The sequence below is a fragment of the Anoplophora glabripennis genome, unplaced genomic scaffold, assembly GCF_000390285.2.
Source record: "Anoplophora glabripennis isolate ALB-LARVAE unplaced genomic scaffold, Agla_2.0 scaffold555, whole genome shotgun sequence".
In the NCBI taxonomy this organism is placed as follows: Eukaryota; Metazoa; Arthropoda; class Insecta; order Coleoptera; family Cerambycidae; genus Anoplophora; species Anoplophora glabripennis.
Window position 1 is genome coordinate 206,432 of NW_019416692.1, and position 22,071 is coordinate 228,502.

The following is a 22,071-nucleotide window of genomic DNA, read 5'->3' on the forward strand; positions in this document are numbered from 1 at the left end:
AGATAGTGGTTTTAGTGACAAGATACTTTTAATATGCTATAAAATTTTCAGCGTTTTATTCAGGGCGTTGGATGTAAAATAGGATATTTTCGGAAGCAAGGGAAAGCCACTTTGTTACAAAATGCTTTCAGTATTTTATCCAGAGCGTTGATATAGATGTAACGACAGCAACTTTAATTTTTTCTTACAAGGATAATCTCCATATTTTGTTGAAGATTTCGTACAGGAATGCTTTCAACGAAATGTAATGGTAAATTTAGGTGAAATAATATAAAAAACGCTTTCCAAATCAAAAGATCATTAGAGATTTTGATATAGCTAATGTAGATTTGCTTAATTTGTAACTGTTTACGTATTTGAACATTGAAGAAATATTTTTTGGACAAGAAATATTTAATTCATTTTGAAATTGGTTAAAATTGAATGATAGAGAGTTGACTAAAAAACACCAGTATAATAGAGCAAATTAAAGCCATGAGTGAGTATAATAAAACTGTCATATAACTTGTAAGTGGTAGTAAATTATTTGGCAGTCTAACTGTTTTACGAAAACATTTCTTCCTTGAATAGAAATACGTACTTATGAAAATATTTGTGCGTTTGTCAAACGCAGTTTCCTATGTATTATCATCAAAATTTGCACAAAATTTGAGTATGATTTAAAAAAAGATGGGAACGCCTCTAGACAATTAAAGGGAAAATGGTTGTAAGTTAGGTATACTCAAAGCATGAATGGTTCCAGCGGACCACAATAGGCCTCGACAGTGCACCTACATTTATTATTATAAAACTGGTAAACATATAGTGTACAACATGAATTCCTACTATTCAGTGATAGAGATTTAAAGAGATTTACTTATGGAACCGTCCTTATTAAATGTAAATCTGTACACGATTCACTGGTTTGATTAAAAAAAAGTCTGATAGAGAATTTATTTACTACATAATTTATCAATTCCAATCTACACTTTGTCGCAATGTGACATTTATCAAGCATCAATTAAATCTGCCTCTCAAGTAATATTTCAGCGAAGAATACAAGAAATCCAACTAATGATCCGACAAGCTCCAATGAAGTAAATGAGGATTTTAATGGCGTCAATATTTGATCTGATGTAGAAGCGATATAAATGCCTCTACTCCCTTTTAATTATCTAAATGGTCTCCCTTCTTCGGGCAACTTAAGGCAAGCAAATATTTTTTAATTTAACTTTAGCTATAAACTGGCTATCTCGGAGAAAATGTATATTTAATGTCGACTAAATTAAGATGAATGCGAAATCTTTTCTGTTAGGAGAACAAGCAAGAACAAAGGGAATGTTTCATAATAAATACGCCTTCTATTAGGGGCGCTTTTAAGAAAACAGAATTATTGAGGGTGTTACAGTCAAAGTCTACTGTTGTAGCTCCCTATTATTATTAAAGAAAAATGTACTGGACAAAAATTGAGCAATATACGTCTATCAAAAATATGTTTATGCAGGGTGTTTAATATGGTCGAGGTCTAGATATTGTCCAACTTTAATTTATTAAAAAGGAACACATTATATGTTATTACGTTTTTAGATAACGTTCAATTATAACTCAACTAATTGTGTAAGAACATATTTAAAATCTTTCTCTTGTGTAATAGAACGAGGTCTTAATAAGAGAACAAAAATCTGAGAGTTTGCAGAATCTTTTTAAAGACAAAGGTGAAGATGGTTTCTTAGAGAGAAAACCTTGCGTACTTACACCTTAGAATTTTTTGTTTATTTTTCTACAGCGAGAAGGTATGTTATTCGCAAAAAAATCCGAGCCCCCGCAAGTTTAAGACCGAGAACCCGATTTACCCGATGGGGGAAGTACGAAAGGGTTTCCAGTCTACGAAAGCATCGTGGGGTGTTTCTTGTCTTGAGAGGAGATGTCTTACAAAAGATCCTACAAATTTTTCAGTTTTGGGATCTCATTAAAAATGGACTTTAACACAATTTCAATTGCCTTCAAGCAAATGTTACAAAAGTTATATGTAGAAAATGGCCAGAGGTCTGTGCCTATAAAATAAAAATATTAAATAAGGACAACTATCGGAATTTTTCAGCTAGCTATAATTTATAAGTGTATTATATTATTTCTTTTCTGACTAACAGCATATTGTTACCACAATGATACCAGTAACCAGTATATTCATTTATAATACTGTTAGGTACTTAAGTTTTGTCAAAAAAAAAATAATTTAAATAAAGTAGAAGCCCTGTACCTACTGTTTATTGTTTTGGTGTCTTCAACTTGTTATAAATGCAGATGTTTCAAAAATGTTAGATCACACAGACTCCTAGGGCTAATAAGATGATTTAGACTAACTTGCTTTTTTAGTAAAATGAATTCAGATGTAGCCTGCTAACCTTCCTTATATTAACAATCTTTTTTAGTATCATGCACCATAATATTTAGTATATTTTTTTGTTTATTTCAGTATAATATTTGGACATGTATTTCATTACATACAGGATGCTATTTTTTAGGGCCTTCATTTCCTCCATTTCCACCCCATAATTTGTTATGCGTACATCTATGACCATCTAAATTGCATTTATTAATACAACGTTGGTTTCTAAGTCTTGCATGTACTGAAAAACTGTTGTAGAAACTGCATTCAGATAAGCTCTATTATTTCCATAGCAAATATGAAAAATTCACAGCAGACGATAAATCTTAAAATCAGATGTGGATTATAAAATGTAAATCAGCTATCTAGAAGTGAACGTATAAAAAATGGGATAGTCAAGAGAGTGGAGGCTGAAAATGATTTATATATTCAAGAAAATAACTAGATACGTACCTAAATAAGAAATAACGCGTACCAAATAAGAAGTCTCTAGCTAAGACAGTTTCAGTATGATATTAAAAACATTTTATAGTCAGTGGACTGTACATATATTAGTAGGTGTCTAATTTTATACAAGGAAACGTAGACGAGCAATGACCCAACTTTTCTGGGACATTCCATAGACGTAATAATGTGCTTTTGGGCATTCCCAAATATTTATATTTCAACCAATTTTAAATCAGAAATACGAAAAAATTGTTTTAAATGTATCGATAAAAGTGCCATTAGTGGTTTATCGCAAGAAAATGTGTCCTACGCAGTCCTAGACCAGAATTTGTGGATATACATGTAATTTTTGAATTTATAGAAAAATTTATTTTGGCCACAACTTTTGAACACTTGCGGGAATTAATTTTTTTTTTTAATACAAACAAATTCCAGGATCGTACTGGGAAAATTCCTATTACTTTGTAGCCCTTAAAGCATTAATCTGTATATTTTTTCTACTATTTTATATAGTACATTAAAACTACATGAACCACTGAGAAAATCATTTGATACATTTTATTGTGATAAAATGTGATAAAAAATATCACATTTTTCGTAACTTTTAAATTGACAATAAAATTCTGATAACCCACTTTCTTAATCAGTTATTCAATATTATTTTAGCAACTAGAACAGTTATAACTACGAGTAATATATTGGATTTCCGCTCTTTGTTAATAAATCCACTACTTTTAGATAAACATTACTGGATTAAAATTCCTATTTTTTACCGGAAACATTTTTTTACATTTCACGTCGGAAAAACAAGAAATAATGAAATTCTGGCAATACATTGTAAAAATCTGATTTGATCTGATGAGAACAGTTGAAGCTAATTTGTTGGTATTTTCGTTTTTAATTATTAACAATATATCATTTTTTAGTGTATTTTGCACAAAATTGAAAAATTGTAAATGTAGGTAGTGGAAAAATATTTCTGTGGAAATTTTTATTTTTAAATAATTGGGTTTCAGTTTTTGCGCTAGTTACATCAGTGAGAATTGAGCTAGCTAAGTTTATCTGTTTCATACATCAAATTAAACGTATAAAATCGACCTCTTGATTGAACCCTTTTGGTACAAGAGGTTTTTATTTTAATTTATTTTTCGTTTCAGTATGACGGAAATAAATAATTGAATAAAAATTGCACTGAATAAATAATAATTAAAAACAGTTAAACAAAAATTATTTCCAACTGTGGCAAATTAGTAGGAAAATTATTAATAGAAATAAATATCTAATTTCTTTTCCAAACTAGTAGGCAGATATTTAAAGAATTCATATAATGGATAATAATTATTATTATTACACAAAGTACAAGTATCTAATTATAATAAAAATTAAATATTACTTATGAAGTTATTATACATTGTCAAAAATTTTATTTATTAGTTCATTGTTTTCTATTAGGTATACCTACACATTTTTGTTATTTCCTTTACAAAAACTTTTTTTAATATGTTTTTAATTCAACTGAAAATTCGATAAAGATTTTTACAGATACTTGCACAAAATTTCTTTACCCTTAAATTTTAATTAATTCTGTGAATTAGTAAAATATCAGAAATGTGTACTTTTTCAGCCCAATTTCAGACCCCAAAATATAGTATTCTAGTATTTTAGTTTGTTGCTAACCAACCATCAGCAAACAGTACGGGAAAGTTACTTTTCCGGCCTACGCTGGGAAAGTATTACGTACTCCCTTCGGCAACATTTGAAAATGTCCATTCCTCATGTCTCTAATGCAATAATTAAATCTGCCCCAGCATTAACCAAAATGGTCAGAGGGTTGACGAAAATAGTGTCCTTTTTATTTATCTGAATTTTGCAAATTTAAAAATTTTGCGACAATTTGAGGAATTTTACCAAACTGATGTATTCCCATTGTTTCGTTTATCACAAATGATCTCGTTTTTTTCGTTTCATTACCAAAAGCTAAATCATCTACATCATTCAAATTTAATTGATACAGTTCATCACGACGACATTCACCGGCTACCCCAAACATTAAGTCAGTCTAAAAAGATTAACTAATATCGAGATGTTTTACAATTCTCACATCTAAACGTATCTTATTCATTATCTGGTGCTTTGATAATAAATGTTGTGCATAATTGTTAGCGCTAGAAAATGTAAAAAAATTAAAACTGGCGTATTTTTCTCCATTCTTTCATGTATAACTCAGAGAATATTGACATTAGCCAAAGGAAAAAAGTTTCGTTTTGAGATTCTCTTCAAAATAAAAGTGGTCCGAGAATTTTATGTGCATTATTGTTACTGCAATACAGTATAGACCGAAAAAAGATGTTTTTTTTTTTTCAAGAATTTATTTTGGACTTTGACTTTAGAGCAGCCATATAAAAAATATAGTACTGAGTATCTCATGATATGGTAGTATTGCAGAAATTTTTTCATCGAAATCGGTCCTTTAGATTTCGCACAATTCAATTGTTAGTTAAGAAAATACAGAATTATACTTATTTTTCAATTCTCTCTCACGGTAAAACCAATGATTATTTTGAGCTTTCAATTTTTTTACGTACTCTTTGAAGTCTCAACAGCTATCAATCCCCATTTAAAAATTTTCGATTTTATCCATTTTAGCAACAATTAGAATTTTTTTCAAAATTTCTTCGAAGTAATACTTATAAATATTTAGAGCTGGAGCTACCGTATTTGCATATTCTTCAAATGTAATTATAGGATCAAATAGAGAAAGGATTGACGAACAAAATACATTTTTGATCTTTTGGATACGATGAATCGTCATCGAGATATGAAAGCTCAAAGTTGAAGTGAGTTTAAGAAAAAAAAACGTACTGTACAATAACAATCAAAAGTGACTTTAGAAGCACTGGTGGAACCCCTCTTTAGGTATCGTCTGGGGCACTATTTGCGATTTTGCCTCTTTCTCTGATTGTTTGAAGCAAAGGCTTTATAACTATTAAAATTTGTTTAAATCGGAAATATATTTTAACTGTTCTGATGCAAAAAAGATCGATACATTTCACAGGAACAGAGTCAAAGATTGAGGAGTGGCATAATTCACTCGCGCAATTTCAATCAATTTTTTGTCAGCTTCTACAACAGATAACGAATCTAGTCGCTATTATTTTGCTGTAAAACGACCTTGACAGTAGTTTGTGTTGGTTACTTTTTGATATTTCAATTGCTGCAGGAGCATATTCGTGATATAAAGGTAAATATGCAAGAAAATGCTATTATATTTTTCTACTTTCCATAAGTGGTAAATTTCCTTTTATTATTTATAAGTCTATTTTTATTTTTGTGAAATATTAGTAAACGTTTTAGTAGCTGGATTTTCATACATTTTATCATATATACTTTATTGTTCTTTACTTTGCATATAAATTTAAATTGGAAGATTTTTTTGAAACGACATTGTAAAATTCGACTAGATCTTGCTTTCCTCTATCGATTAAAAAAAACATCTGTTCTGTTATAGAAGCTGAAAAATGTTCATAAGTATTGTTTTGAAGAAATTTTGAAAAATTTCTAATTGTTTCAAAAATTGATAAAATCAAAAACTATTAAATGGGGATTGATAGTTGAGACTCCATAGGGTATGTGCAAAAATTGGGAGCTCAAAATAATCATTGGTTTTACAGTGAGAGAGAATTGAAAAATAAATATGATTCTGTATTTTCTTAATTAACAATGGAATTCTGCGAAATCTATCAGGCCGATTTCGATGAAAAAAATTCTGAAGTACTACCATATCATGAAGTACTCAGAATCATACATTTTATATGGCTACTCTAAAGTCAAGGCTCGAAATAAATTCATGAAAAAACATTTTTTCACGAATTTTTTTTCGGTACTGTATTGCAGCAACAATAATGCACATAAAAATTTCGGACTACTTTTATTTTGAAGAGAATCTCAAAATGACTAGGTATTTTCTCTAATATCAATATTTTCCGAGTTATACGTGAAAGAAGGGAGAAAAATCCGCCTTTTTAAAATTTTCTTTTACATTTTCTTGCGCAAACAATTATGCACAACTCTTTCAGCGGGCGCCTATTGCAATTATCATTTTACATAATATTTAGAACTATTTCCAACAAAAATTAGCGTTACTATATGAAACTTCCATACAACCTACTTTTAAAACAGATACCGACTGGACTAAAGTATCTTCAATTAGAGCTAAACTAAAACCGCTGTATCTTTTCCATTGCGTCACAAGCAATATTCGTATGAACTAAGTCGAAAAATCCTAGTCAAATTAGTCACTGTTTTCATATAATTGAAATCTCATCTTGACAATTCCCAAATCTGGATTTTTGGCAAATTTTAATACTGGTAATACTGGATATGAAAATATGCCGAAAAATCGATATTTCAACGCTAAGAAAATATATATAATAGTTAGTATGGAGACGCGATCAAAACAACTGTCAAATTTTTAATCTGAGTGTCAGTTCTGCTTTTAAATACGCTAGTCAACCTATAGTCTAAAATTAATTCCCAACAAACGTCCTCCATTTTCTTTCACTCTAATACACATAAAATATTGGAACGGTTGTGACAATGTGTGACTTTAACCCGAAGAATAGGTCAAATTTTGGTAGAGATGTGTACGCGTTCAAAAATGTATTGTGGTATAAACTATGCAAAATATAATTATTCCTATGTATAGCAAATATATCGTATTATCCTCGCGAAGATTTGTACCCTTTATTTAAAATCTATAAATCATGTGAACAGGTTAAATAACGAGAAAATAATTAAGTTAATTTAGTTCTAAAGAAATGAAATGACACTCGCGCCCATCTCTAGTCCTTCCGTCGACATCCGTTGCGTTTATCGAATTCCTATTGGTCAGAATTCAAACTGCAGCCCTGTAATGAATGGAGCGTGAGTTGGACTATTCTATCATGTGCGTCGCCTGAGGCTATTCGTTACATTGACTCCTAATTTCCAATTAAAAGAACGACACTATTTTTAACCGAACTTTATTTAATAAATATGTAGTATACAATTTCTGATTTTCTAAATATTTTATAACGCCTAAAAATGTATGTACCCTGGAATTTTCGTGAATTATCACGTAAATTTCCGATGCATACCCGACACGCCACTGCGTCATGGGTAATGTATCTAGGTTTAGGAATGACATATCTATGTTCAAGGTTAAAGTCACAAATTGTCCGCTCTCTGATCATCATTGTACCTCCTTTTAGCGCGTTTAATAATGAATACACGTCCGCAACGACTGTCTTTGATATTACGACACACGCGTGCCGTAAAGGCAATCTTAAAACGGTTCTACTATAGAATACTTGATTTGTTCCACATTAACTTTATAGGTGCATTTAGTTAATTATATTTTTATAAAGTATGAGAAATAAAGCAAATAGCCTAAGCGCACCTGAAATGTTGTAAAAATCTAATCACCATAGTTATAAATCAAAGATAGATTGGACATAAAATCAGGTATTTGGTAAATTGATGAAATATAGATTTTTTTGCGCGCGGTATATTTTAAAATTAGAAAAGAAAAAAGTTGTCTAACAGCCCCTCGCATAATAGCGCCTGAGGCAAAACGCCGAATAAAGGAAAGATACACCTCTCAGGAAGTAACAAATTATCATAATGAATTCAAATTTTTCGTATTAATTTTCAGATGAGCAGGGCCGCCGAGGCGGAGCAGTGGTTCCGCAAAGCTCAGAGATTAGCGCCGGAAGATCCTAGTGTGTATCATCATTATGGTAAGTACACGGGATTTCCTTAAATTACATCTCGTGGCAGCAGATCGAAGACGGGAATTCATTTACCTAAAATACTTTTTAATGACGTTGGCGGTGAGTTTCAGGATTTACACGGTAAATCAAATCCGTTTCTCTCAGCGGGGATTTCCAAGAAAAATGATTTCGGCGAAATTACGGCGGAATTTTAGGATTTGATGAACTGTAGTACGTTCCCGCTTTATAAAATTTTCCTTGTAACGGATTTGATATAAAAATATTACAACTTCCTCCTTGGTATGCTTGTTGACGTTTTGCTCCACTACTTAATTAGATGATTTTAAATAATTGTGATTGATGGACTTTTAATTATGCATATTTATTAATAGCGTCTATAATGTATTTTACAGGGTGTTTCCTGACGCATTGTATACAGGGTGATTCAGTTTGGTATTCGCGGCCCTGTATCTCTTTTATTTTAACAAATAGCTATAACAAACCCTATATATTTTTAAATCGACGCTCAAACTCTATCAAATGACATTATTAGATCGTCTCCATGCAGTGCCGTTCGTGGATCTTCTGCCACCCCGTGCAAAAAATTAATTGCCGCCCTACTCTTGAATGAAATTTTGAAATAAAAATACTGATTTGAGTAAGACGTCAAAAATCAACACCCCATCACTTTGTGATATTTGATAAGGACCCTTTCATGAAACAAAATTATTTAAAAAAAAAATAAAAACCTTATTGTATTTAGATTCATATTTATTTACATGCGATAAAAAACAAACTTAAAAATAAATACACAACAACCGAAAAATCACAAAAATAAAATAAGTCTATAATATATCTATAATATATATTTATAATAAATATACGTATAAATAAAATTAAAGTAAAACCCTACAAGCTTTTTTAGAAGCAAAATCGTCTATTATATTTGATATGTCTAAGTTTTTTGAAAATTGAAATTGAAATATTGGCAAGGTTTCTTGGGACATAGTAGACGGTAAGAAATTTTTAATGAGTTTTAATTTACTAAAACTCCTTTCCCCAGAGGCGACCGTCACAGGTACCTAATGTACGGCTAAATGAGGAAAACAAGAGGTAAGTAACAATGGCTTTAAAACATAAAATTTCATTATAGAGCTCTTTTCCATCGATATCTCGTTGAAGGAAGTCCCCATTCCCTTGTTGTAAATAAACATGATTTTCTCAAAAATTCTGATTCCATTTCGTGAAACTCGTATAAACAATTAAATACATTATTAGATTCTTCTATTAAAGAAAATCTTTCTTTTAGTGAATTGTTCGTGGTATCTAATATACTAAAATAACAATGTACTTTAAAATTTTGTTCTTGATCAACAATGGCACTTTGATCAACTTTCGTCATTGCACTTTTTTTTGGCGTACAAGAGGAAATTCGGGCAAAATATTAACTTCTGCAGCTATTGATTCAGCTTCTTTTATAAATTAAATTAAAACTTTCATCAGTTCTTTTTTCACTAATATAGTTAATTAAATTTTTTGAGGCAGTTACACATTCGGAAATATAAATATTAGGATTTTGAGACATTTTACTAACAACGTTAATTTCTGNTAAGAGTGAAATTCAGGAGAAGCCTCGGAGATGACGTTCATCATCAATCCTAAGCTCCAGGTCGGCGATGGACCAATTTGAAGGTCATATTCGGGATCAGCGACCTCGAAAACCCCCCAGGACCCTGATTTGAGTCCATTCCAGGCATTATTAACCGAGTTATGAATTTTTCTAAGTTACTTTAAAAAACGCATTTTCCGGAATGCATTTTGCACTGCATAAATGCAATTTGGCCGAAAAACATAATACAAAGTTGCTACATTTTTTCCACATAATTTTAGAAACCGAATGCAAAAAAACCCATCTTGATACGACTTGATCGAAAAATTTCGGAGATTTCGGCTCTTTTTGTGCTTTATTTCCTCGACTAGAAGGAATGTGCTATCTTTTGTGTATAATGTGAGTGTGTTCTTTACTCTTTACTGATGTGGTGGAATCCGAAATTAACCCGGAACTCGCTGCGGTTGTCAAATTTGATATATTTGGGCCTCTGGCAAATGAGAACGTGTGACTTCTATAATATACACCTCTGTTTTAATTTATGGTATGGACAGTGCTGTTCCTGGATTTTCTGCCGCCCAGTGCAAAAAATTAATTGCCGCCCTACTCTTGAATGAAATTTTGAAATAAAAATACTGATTTGAGTAAGTTACGTCAAAAATTAACACCCCATCATTTTGTGATATTTGATAAAGAAAATAAAAACCTTATTGTTTTTAGATTAATATTTATTTACATGCGATAAAAAACAAACTTAAAAATAAATACACAACAACCGAAAAATCACAAAAATAAAATAAGTCTATAATATATATTTATAATAAATATATAAATAAAATTAAAGTTAAACCCTACGAGCTTTTTTAGAAGCAAAATCGTCTATTATATTTGATATGTCTAAGTTTTTTGAAAATTGAAATTGAAATATTGGCAAGGTTTCTTGGGACATAGTAGACGGTAAGAAATTTTTAATGAGTTTTAATTTACTAAAACTCCTTTCCCCAGAGGCGACCGTCACAGGTACCTAATGTACGGCTAAATGAGGAAAACAAGAGGTAAGTAACAATGGCTTTAAAACATAAAATTTCATTATAGAGCTCTTTTCCATCGATATCTCGTTGAAGGAAGTCCCCATTCCCTTGTTGTAAATAAACATGATTTTCTCAAAAATTCTGATTCCATTTCGTGAAACTCGTATAAACAATTAAATACATTATTAGATTCTTCTATTAAAGAAAATCTTTCTTTTAGTGAATTGTTCGTGGTATCTAATATACTAAAATAACAATGTACTTTAAAATTTTGTTCTTGATCAACAATGGCACTTTGATCAACTTTCGTCATTGCACTTTTTTTTGGCGTACAAGAGGAAATTCGGGCAAAATATTAACTTCTGCAGCTATTGATTCAGCTTCTTTTATAAATTAAATTAAAACTTTCATCAGTTCTTTTTTCACTAATATAGTTAATTAAATTTTTTGAGGCAGTTACACATTCGGAAATATAAATATTAGGATTTTGAGACATTTTACTAACAACGTTAATTTCTGATAGAAGATCGTTCCAAATTATCAATGAAATAAATTTCTCCATTAATGCTTGCGCTGTAATTCTAGTTTTTAATTCTTTTTTTTTCGTTTTCGATTATTTCATTAAGGCTTTTGTAAACGTTCTTATAATTTAAAATTAAAGGTCTAATTGGATTTATTCTACTTTCCCAACTTAAAGGTTTCAAAGTTAATACAGGTATATTTTATTTCAAAACATCCCACCTTACAGTTGATGCTGAAAAAAATACATATAATTGTTGAACAATGTCAAAAATGACAGTCGCGCAAATAATTTTCCCGAGTAATTAAACTGCGCCATGGGGCGAGGTTGCCACGTCTAACTGTATTCTTTTAAAACTGATATAAGTATTGTAAGGGTTTTTTTTTATATGAAATTTATATACTGTTTTACGAACGAAATGCCGCCCCCTAATTCCTGCCACCCCTGTGCGTTTAGCTGTGTAAGAAAGTCTTTAGTTTCATTATAGCTGTTTTACATTGACAATTTATTCATCAATAAATTGACGAAGTTCTCCATCAATTAATTCACGAATTTATTGGTAAACAATGTGGTTTTACACTGCTACAGAGTTTGTCAAATTTTTTGACGTATGAATCAGTTCTACCAATGAATCAAAGAAGCAAATAAATTTCAAAAATGTCACCTTTCCACTCATAATTGTAGTGATACAACAGCGGTACCGTTCTGACACATATTATATAAATATTAGTTTTTGTAAATAACAAATCAGTAAAAACAATGCAAAACTAGCACGACGCCACACAATTATTTACATATTCCAATAACATAACCTCATTACTGATCTGAGGCTGGAAATCCGTTGGGTCGGTACTTCCAAACTTCACGAAGAAATTGACGAAAATTAGAACATGCTCTAATTCGTCAAGAACTTGATGAATAAATTGATGAAGTTATTTGACAGCTGATTTGGAGCATTACACTTGTCCAATTTCTTGATGAAGCGACTTCATCAATTAATTGATCAATAAATTGTCAATGTAAAACAACTTTTAGAACTATTAATTTTTACTTTTAATACGATAATAATATAACAATTTAAAATAATACTTATTTCAAATGTTCAAATTGATCTATTTGCTTCCAAACACAGAATAGCTCTGTTTATCACTCCCTCTCTACAAACATATTCTAGTGTTTCTTCATATAATCTCCGACATTCTACTCTTATTCTATTTTTAAGATCGTCAATATCATTTAGGTAAGGCCAAAGAAAGAAATACATAGGAGGGAGATCCAAAGATTTAGCAGGCCATTCAACATCTTTATCAAATGTTCTTCATCTCTTACCCTTCCGGGTGTAAAAACTCTTCTTTTCTTTTGAAACCTTCCATTTGCCGCCAAATTCCTGGCTAACTTAAAATTTTATCTGATGGAAGTTGTCTCTGCGGAAAACGATGTTGGTATAAATACCTGGCAGCTTTAGCGTTCTTTCGGCCCTCTCAAATTAAAATCATATCTAGTTTTTCTTGGTTACTGTAAGTATTCATGTTATGAGTATACATATTATGATGTTAGAAGAATAAGTGATACTTCATGGAAAGCGAAGCAAGTATCTTATTCTCCGAATATCATATACTATTTTTTCTTCAAACGTTATAAATTCTAGGTAAAATGATTGAAATAACTAAGATAAAAACAAATTTTTCACTGTATCACATATATCTTTACTTATCGTTACTATACAGGGTGTCTCATAATTAGCTGCCAACCCAGAACAGGCCGATTCTATGATCAAAGGTAAGTAAAAAAGTTCATATGAACATGGGTCCGGAAATGCTTCCTAAGGGCACAGGGACCCATTGAAGAGGGAGGAATGGAAATCATTTTTTGCAATATCTCTCAATCGCGTTGTGATAAATGAATGAAATTTGGTATACACAGCTAAATTTTGATGAGCAATTTGATGGACTAATCCATTTATTTCCACAAGGTCCATTGGGGTGGGTACGGGGGGCCCTTGGTACTTTGCGTGTGTAACTTTTTCATCTTTGACTTTTTAACAAATTGGACAGCAAATTCCGTTTTCCCGAACTGTTTTACGTTAAAAAGGTACTCTTGTTTCAAATCGTTATCTTTAACGGTTTCTGAGAAAATCGCTCTTGAATTAATCCCACTTTGGTCAATTTCATAGTAATTTAAACAAAAAATAATAATAATAATTNCAAAAATACTAAATAATTATACATACAATACAAACAGTTAATACAAATACTTATGATTATACAAATACACATGAAAAGTTGTAAAAAAAACAAAACAAATACAGTTAAATATACAATTAAACACACTTAAATTAGAGTTCACAAGCTTTGAATACAGCATAATTTTTCTTAAACAAACCTACAGATGGCGCGGTCACAATGTCACTGCGCAGATGGTTATACGAATTAAATACTCTGAGAAAAAAAAATTGTCTAATTAATATTTTGAAGTTTTCTTTGAGTAGTTTGAACGGATGGTCCTTTAGACAAGGCGAAAACCTCGCATTCGTGGGAGAAATTTTCCGACTCGATTTTTTTGCATATTCAGATTCGTGAGATGTTCCTTAACATGAATCAAGATGATGCCGGCTGGAAATCTGGTGCCCACGAATCTAAATATGCAAAAAAATCGAGTCGGAAAATTTCTCCCACGAATGCGAGGTTTTCGCCTTGTCTAATAGATATGTCATCAAAACAAATATTACTAGTCGGTTGACATGTAAATGTTCACAGTTGTACATTAGCTGTAAATATTAATAATAAATAGTAAATAAATAAATATAAAAAATAAATTTTAAAATTTAATTCATAGTACTATAATGTGTTTATACTCCTAGGAGTATAAACACATTATAGTATACTCCAAGACATATAAATGACACTTAATATTATTGATTAACGTCACATAAGTTGTCACTTATATGGCGTTTAAAGAAAAAATTAGTTATAGATAGAATAGGTAGGTGCAAAATGTCAATTATTTGGCAAATCATTATTTAGAAACGTCAAAATTCAGTTGTTTGCTGGCTATCAGAATAAAGCTACTGAGAGTTGGGTTCATCTTTTTTACTGTTTTTTTCTAACAATATTTCTAATGAAACTATTTAAATACATAAGGAATTATTTCAAATGATGTTGAGGTAAAATTGAGAAATAATTAGATTGACTTATTTTAACATTTGGAAAATTAAAATAAAACAGATATTGTTATTATTAGATATAGAAATATTGTAAAAAAAAGAATAATAAATTATGTAAAATTTAGATAATAAGGTAAAACGTGTGTGAATACAGGAAAGTTATACAAAATTTAAAAAGATTTGAATAACAAGACATGTATTTAATCAGTGGAGAAAGAATCAAACTGGGACACTATATAAAAATTTTATATGGCAACGGATTTGGATTAAAAAAAAGGAGAGGTGTGCTGAGATGTCATAATAATCTGACATAAAAATTAAGATAATTGGAAGGAGAATATACAAATTAATTAGCGAGAATCAATTTATTCTCAACCAAATACTGTTCCAAATACGAAATAGAAATAAATAGAACATTAGAAGATAATTAAGATTTGGCAGTTTTAATAAGAAAAAAGGAAAACAAGGAGACACGAACTTGAATTCTAGTAAAGGAATGAATCAGAATATAGAAACACTATAAGACCAGTGAAATATAATGTTTGTATAACATAAAGTACTGAATTCGTAAGTGAATAAACATTTGATTAATACGTCAAATTAGAACAATAATAAAAGTCAAATAAACCTTAGTGGTAGTGGACGTCACTTCTAGTTATAAATAAAAAATTGGTTTTCACATTTACTTAAAATAGATAAAATATAGAACATAAAGAATTAACAAAATTTGGTAATTATTTCTAAATTTTTAAATCATATTACTCACAGTTTTTCATTTGATAAATAAACCAAATTTTGGTTAATATAGTATAGTTAGTACTTAAATAATTTAATTTTCCAAGCAATTTAAATAATAATTGATTTGATGTATTACATATAAAAGTAATGTATTGTTTAGATTTGTTAAAAACACATTGAAATTTTATTTTTATCAAAATTTGAACCACCCTTGAGATATTTGATTTCATGTTCTATATATATAAAAAATATATTTTTTATTATTATTATTAATTTGAATAATATCAAATTTAAAGAATTAGAATCAGGGTCATTTGAAATTTATATTTAGTAAAAAAATTTTATTTAATAATTAATAACATATTATTATTGTTATTGTTGAGAGGATATTAAAATTAATTGATTAATTGATAAAATCATATAATAAAATTTAAATTTATAAAACATATAATATTATTATAAATATTATACTATAGACTTCCTTATATAGCTGAACGCAGAAAAAATATCTTCCAGAATTGATAAAAAAATATATAGTGTGCCATTTGATCAAAAACAGTTGACTATGGCAATTTTGACATATATTACCATGGAGACGATCTAATAATGTCATTTGAAGAGTTTGTGCGGCGATTTAAAAATATATAGGGTTTGTCAAAATAAAAGAGATACGAGACCGCGAATATCAAACTAAATTACCCGGTATACTGTAGTGGCAATGTGGAGCAACTTAGTCGAATATTGAATGACCACTATAGTGTCTTGTGTCACAAGGGCAGAAAATGAGCATTAGTAGCCCGCGGATATTAGCTAAGGGCTACTAATGCGTTTTCTGCATGTGTGATACGCAACTGTTTTTCGTCTACCATTAAACGAAACCAAAAAAAAAAAGGAAAAATATAAGAAATATCATTAATTTTATAAGACATATAAACATAATTTCATAAGAAGATTAATTAGTAACAATTTGAAAACTTATGTATTATAATAATTAATGTTAATTACCTCTTGAACACAGTTATTGACCATATACCAGAATTCGGTAAATGTTTGAAGTGCTAGCAGCATGGTGACTTATTTCTATAGACAAAGTTGATGGTTCATTGGAATTGTCTAGATTAACTGGTATTTCATTTATTTGGTCGGAAATATTTAATACTTTAGTTGTGTTATTTTCTCTAGTAGTAGACTGTTGTTTTGGGTTTATCAGGATTTATGTGAATCTTATTTGATAAGCAGTCAATTGCAGAAGAACGCCAACCTCCATGCATGGGTTTTAAGTGAAAATCACTCCCAGACTTGGCTAGTAGGGTTGCGAAACTACGGCGGAAGCAATGTTCTGTGTGTGTATTAGGTTCAGGCAGTTTAAAAAAGTGGCTATTTTGCTTAGAATTTTACTAAATACATTTTTTCCGATCGGTTGAACTGTGAATTTATTATTCTTGTAATAAATGAACAGGCGATTATGAGGAATGTGGGTAGGGAAACATATTTGTTGTATGTTGTAAATACATTCAATTCATCAACTGTTTTTTTTGTGTCTGTAACGGTCTTGTAATATTATTTTTTCATATTCAACAACTCATTTTCACGACAAGCTCCGTATAGTCCCATAATAAGAAATCTATAATGCATGTTAATAAAAGAAAAAATACTTAATTGTCTACCTTGGTCATAAAATATTCGGAATCATGTGCTTCCTTAATTTTTTTTTTGTAAATTAAAGTTAATTTATTCAACGAAAATCAAGGCCGACCCTGTGTTATTTATTAAAAACTTTGGAGTTTGGAAATGTTTTTATGCGACCCGATATGCAACCTTATAATTTAAGTCGGTATAATCTAATACTAGTAATACTAAAAGAAGGTTAGGTTAAATTATCAAAAAATTTGTGCAGTCAACTGATTTTGTATTTGTATTGAATGCATTATTCACTTGGTTACTAAATATTAAGCATCGTCCATCGACCCATCAGTGTTAAAAAGTGAAAGATTCCAGACAAAAGTTTCTATTTTGTTATTTCATGATTTTAACAATAATAATTGCGTGCCGATTACATTAAAAACGAGATATTTCTTACTGTGCTTAATATTTTAGTTTGTGCACAAAATAGTTTTACAATGAACCGAGAAAACAATGCATTTACTATTTCCGAACATGTCGGTATAGTGTTAGTGAATGGTGCAGCCGGAGAAAATGCGCTCGCGGCGACTAGGTTGTGTCCGGGAACGATGGTCATAACGTCACCCCCCATGTGCAAATATAATCCTACAGTGCGTTCAGCGGCTGCGAGATACGGGAAGTGTTATTCCTCGAGGAGAAAGACGTGCTCAGCAAGTGAACCTTAATGCTGAAGATGCAGTGTTGGAAAATCTTGACGAAGACCCCAAAATTAGTACTCGACGACTCGCATAGCATGTAGAAACTTTATCTCGTACCGTATATCGCATCTTAAGGCGCCAACTCTTGCACCTCTATCATTTGCAACCAGTTCAACAGATTTTACCCCCGGATTGTGATCAACGATTGCGTTTTTGCAGATGGTTTTTACGGCAATGTGCCAATCAAGTAGACTTTCCTGCTTATGTTTCTGTAACAGATGAGACCACATTTACCCGTGATGAAATGAATTTCCATAATATGGACATATGGGCCGATGAAAATCCTTACGCGAATAGGGAAACTCATTTTCAACATTGGTTCTCGGTAAATGTTTGGGTTGACATAATAGGCGATGTACTTGTGTGTCCCTATTTCTTTGGAGGACGACTAATTGGACCAACATATGCTGACTTTTTGGAGAACCGGTTGAATAAATTATTGGACGATGTGGCATTACAAGTTCGGGCACGCATGTTTTATCTTCAAGATGGGGCTCCTCCATACAGTACTCGAGAAGTAACGACACTTTTAAATGAAATGTTTCATCAGCGATGGATTGAACGCTTTGGTCCTGTGCCGTGGCCACCTCGGTCATCCGATCTAATTCCAATGGACTTTATCTTTGGAGTCACTTGAAGTCATTGGTTTACAATACTCCAATTGCTAAGGTGGAAGAATTGCGAAACCGTATACTAAAGCTGCTGACACAGTTAGGGGAATACCTGGAATTTGGGAAAATATTCGCCAAAATTGGGTGCGTCGGTGTGTCCGCGCTAATGGGGATCAATTTCCACATTTTCTCTAGAAATGGTAAGTTTTATTTCATTTTGTTCCATATTTTAATGGAGTTTGTTTAGTGCGCGCACTTGGCAACTCACGCTGTTTGCGAACTCTTGCAACAACAACATTTAAGATAGTAATTATTATTAATTATTATAATAAGAAAATATCAGTTTTTTTTTAAATATCTATTTTTCTTAGTTTGTACTTGTGCATTGAAAAACTCCCCAAAAATTGGAAAGTTTCGTTCTATCTTTCAACGACGATTTGTTTACGCGGCTGATCTACAGCATATAACTCATCGTACAGCACACGGACAGGACCGTTCCAGAGAAAATATTTTGATCCATAATTGAACTTTAATTTACGAAAAAAAAAACACTCAAAAATAGAACTTTTTCGTATAAGAGTTTTCTATTACAAATGTCGTCAGGAAGCTGTAGTTTAATTTTTATAGATTATACACGCCACACCCTGTATTGTTCTTGAGTCAAACTTTTAGACTTTTTAGGCCGGTATTTTACAGAATTTTGTTTAAAAAATGCTGGAACTTTGTGAAAATTATTAAAATTAATATTTTCCTTGACTTTAAAAGTGTTTTTCAACATTTAAAATTCAGACTGTAACATACCTGCATTTATAATCTGATTTTTCTGATAGATAAACAAGCAGTACATTTTGTGTTAAGTTTTTAGCTTTTTTATTCCTTTTCCAGTTATTGAACAATTCATAATACTTTTCGTACCATTGTTTTGACTTTGTAGGTAACAAAATTTAGAGAATAATTGCTTCCTCTTGCAAAAATTCTTCGTCACTGTCTTAGTTACCATTCATTTTAGCTTATTCACAGAATTACAGTTGTTCACAACTTATTGTTAGTTATTTTACACTTTTGTTGTTGGTTTAATTCCAAATTTTGGTTTAAATTGACATTTAATGAAAAATTATATAAAACGTCCAAGTAAGCAAATTACAAGCAAAGACTGTCAAAAACTACAAAATCGTGTTATTAGTTTAGCTCCCAAGGGTCGATAAATTTTACTGTCAGTCATATTTTAGGGTCAATATGATTAATTTTCACATACATATATGCTAGGCGAAAAAAAACTTTTAGCTCAACATTTGTGGATATACCTACAGGGTGATTTTTGAAAATTCACTAAAACCTATTTTGGCTATAGCTGTTTTGTGGGAATTAACTTTTGGTATAGACCATATTCATCGAAGCATAACACACTTTTGAAATCAGAATTACAATATTCCAGGACAGTATTGAAAAAATTCCCATCCTTTCTTTGGGACCGATAAAAAAGATCAAAAGATTTACAATAACATTATTGAAATATGATGGGGAACTTTTCACTAGTATGAATGTGGCAAGTAAATTAAGGTTTCTCTTTCAAGATCGATATTTCTTTTTGATATTATGGATGAAACTAAAATAAGAAGTCCTATTATTATTAACACTTAACAGAAATGCGAAAACATTTGCTATTTACATTACTGAAATAACACTGAAAAACCGATACAAAAAATATGTTGTTCGAATCTTAAGTAAATGAAGACCATGGATTTTGTCACAGATTAATGTATTTAAAAGCAGAGAAAATATATAAAACAATGATTCCAATAATATGTTATATGGAAAAAAAAGTTTCTTCCGCATGAACTGTTAAATATTTTTATCCAATAAATCGCAAGATTTTTTTGTGTAAAGAAGAGAAGAGAGCACGAATATGAATAATAAAATAACTATTGGAATTGATTATAGTTTTATTACTAACACTTTTTATGCTCACCTTAGGTAGTTTTTTCGTATTTTATTAGTGCCAATGTGTTATAAATAATAGGATTTTAAAACCACTTTAGGGTAATACATTCTTTGTAAGACGCATTTGTGTTTGTTGATTTTAAATAACTGTAACAGGATTCTCAAGAAAGGGGTTCTAACCTATAACAATTGATACATTTACATTTTACATCAATATGCTAAATAATTTAGAGTAAAATTGAAAAAATCCTTGAAATTTTCAAAATTCTCAACATTACGTGTATTTTATAATTGTAATATAGAAACTTTTATTACTTTATGCCATTTGTTCTGCGTGAGATTTGCTGATATATGTAGTTGGGGGTACATAATTTTTGCAGATATTTTTGTAAAATATTTTTATATTACCATATATAAAATTCATTTATGATTTGGAATTATTACTTAAACCAATAGGATAATATGAATAATTCAAAAGATGCCACCTCTTGTTCGGGGAATACGATCGAAAATGTTCTTTTTGTAAACTGTTATCATATTGTTTTCCAAATGTATCCATCCGTGAAATATTTATATCAATTATATACGAAAGTAGGTTACATACCTATTTACATTTTGAATGAATCGAATGAATAAAAAAAAAATAAATTACTATCTAAGAATTATTTGCACTCATTCTGAATTTTATCGAAAATGATTTTCAAACTATACGATTCTTAAATACGTCTTTATTTGCTACATACAACTTGTGAGCAGTGTAGGGTCTTACGATTTCGGCTCTTTTGAATTAGTTGGTTTAGATAAGTTTTGCTCGAAATAGTCAAAGATAGAGTTCTAAATTGTTTAGCGCTGATTTATTTGAAGATATATACAAAAAGAGAAAACACATTCGAATGCCGTTTTCGTTCCTCTATTAGAGAATGGAATCAGATTCACTTGATTTTCTTTAAGTACAAATCTATTAACGATGTATATTATCCTGAATCATAATGACAGTTTAATAGTAATAATAGTAATCAAATACTGCAAACCCATATCTCATACATAAGGTGACGCGATTTGTTGAGACATTTAGTTACAGACTTTGTAAGCAAGGCAAATTTAATACTAGTGGGATCAGAAGTTTTAAAAATTATATTTAGGGATAGTTATTAGTTCACGCTTATGAGAAAAATGTAATATGCAAATATTATATTGCCATTTTAAAGTAGTTATTTATTTTAAAGTGGTAGAATGCCCAAATATGATGGACATGATTTACGGAGGTTAAATGTTGACATATTAATTAAAAAATAAGCTAAAAAGTTAAATATGTCGACGCTGCGCTGGTTGTTCGTGAATTAATTGCTTCGCTGCAATATTGCATGTTTTCCCTATACTTTGTAACTCGAATCAAAGCAAAATACATATGTATTTACTAGTTTTATGAAATCAAAATTAATATGAATGGAGTGAGTAAACAACAAAATTCGTTTATTACAAATTATGATTCTATGTTTTACCGAATATCGA

The 22,071-nt window shown here is 30.4% G+C and overlaps 1 protein-coding gene across 1 annotated transcript in view; it reads left to right on the forward strand.

Annotated features, from left to right (window-relative positions):
• LOC108912086 (transmembrane and TPR repeat-containing protein CG4341-like) overlaps nucleotides 1–22,071 on the forward strand; it is a 129,113-nt gene that overhangs the window by 52,559 nt on the left and 54,483 nt on the right. The window contains exon 4 of the mRNA XM_023455244.1: nucleotides 8,508–8,592. Coding sequence (XP_023311012.1) covers nucleotides 8,508–8,592 — 85 coding nt within the window. The remainder of the gene's footprint in view (nucleotides 1–8,507; nucleotides 8,593–22,071) is intronic.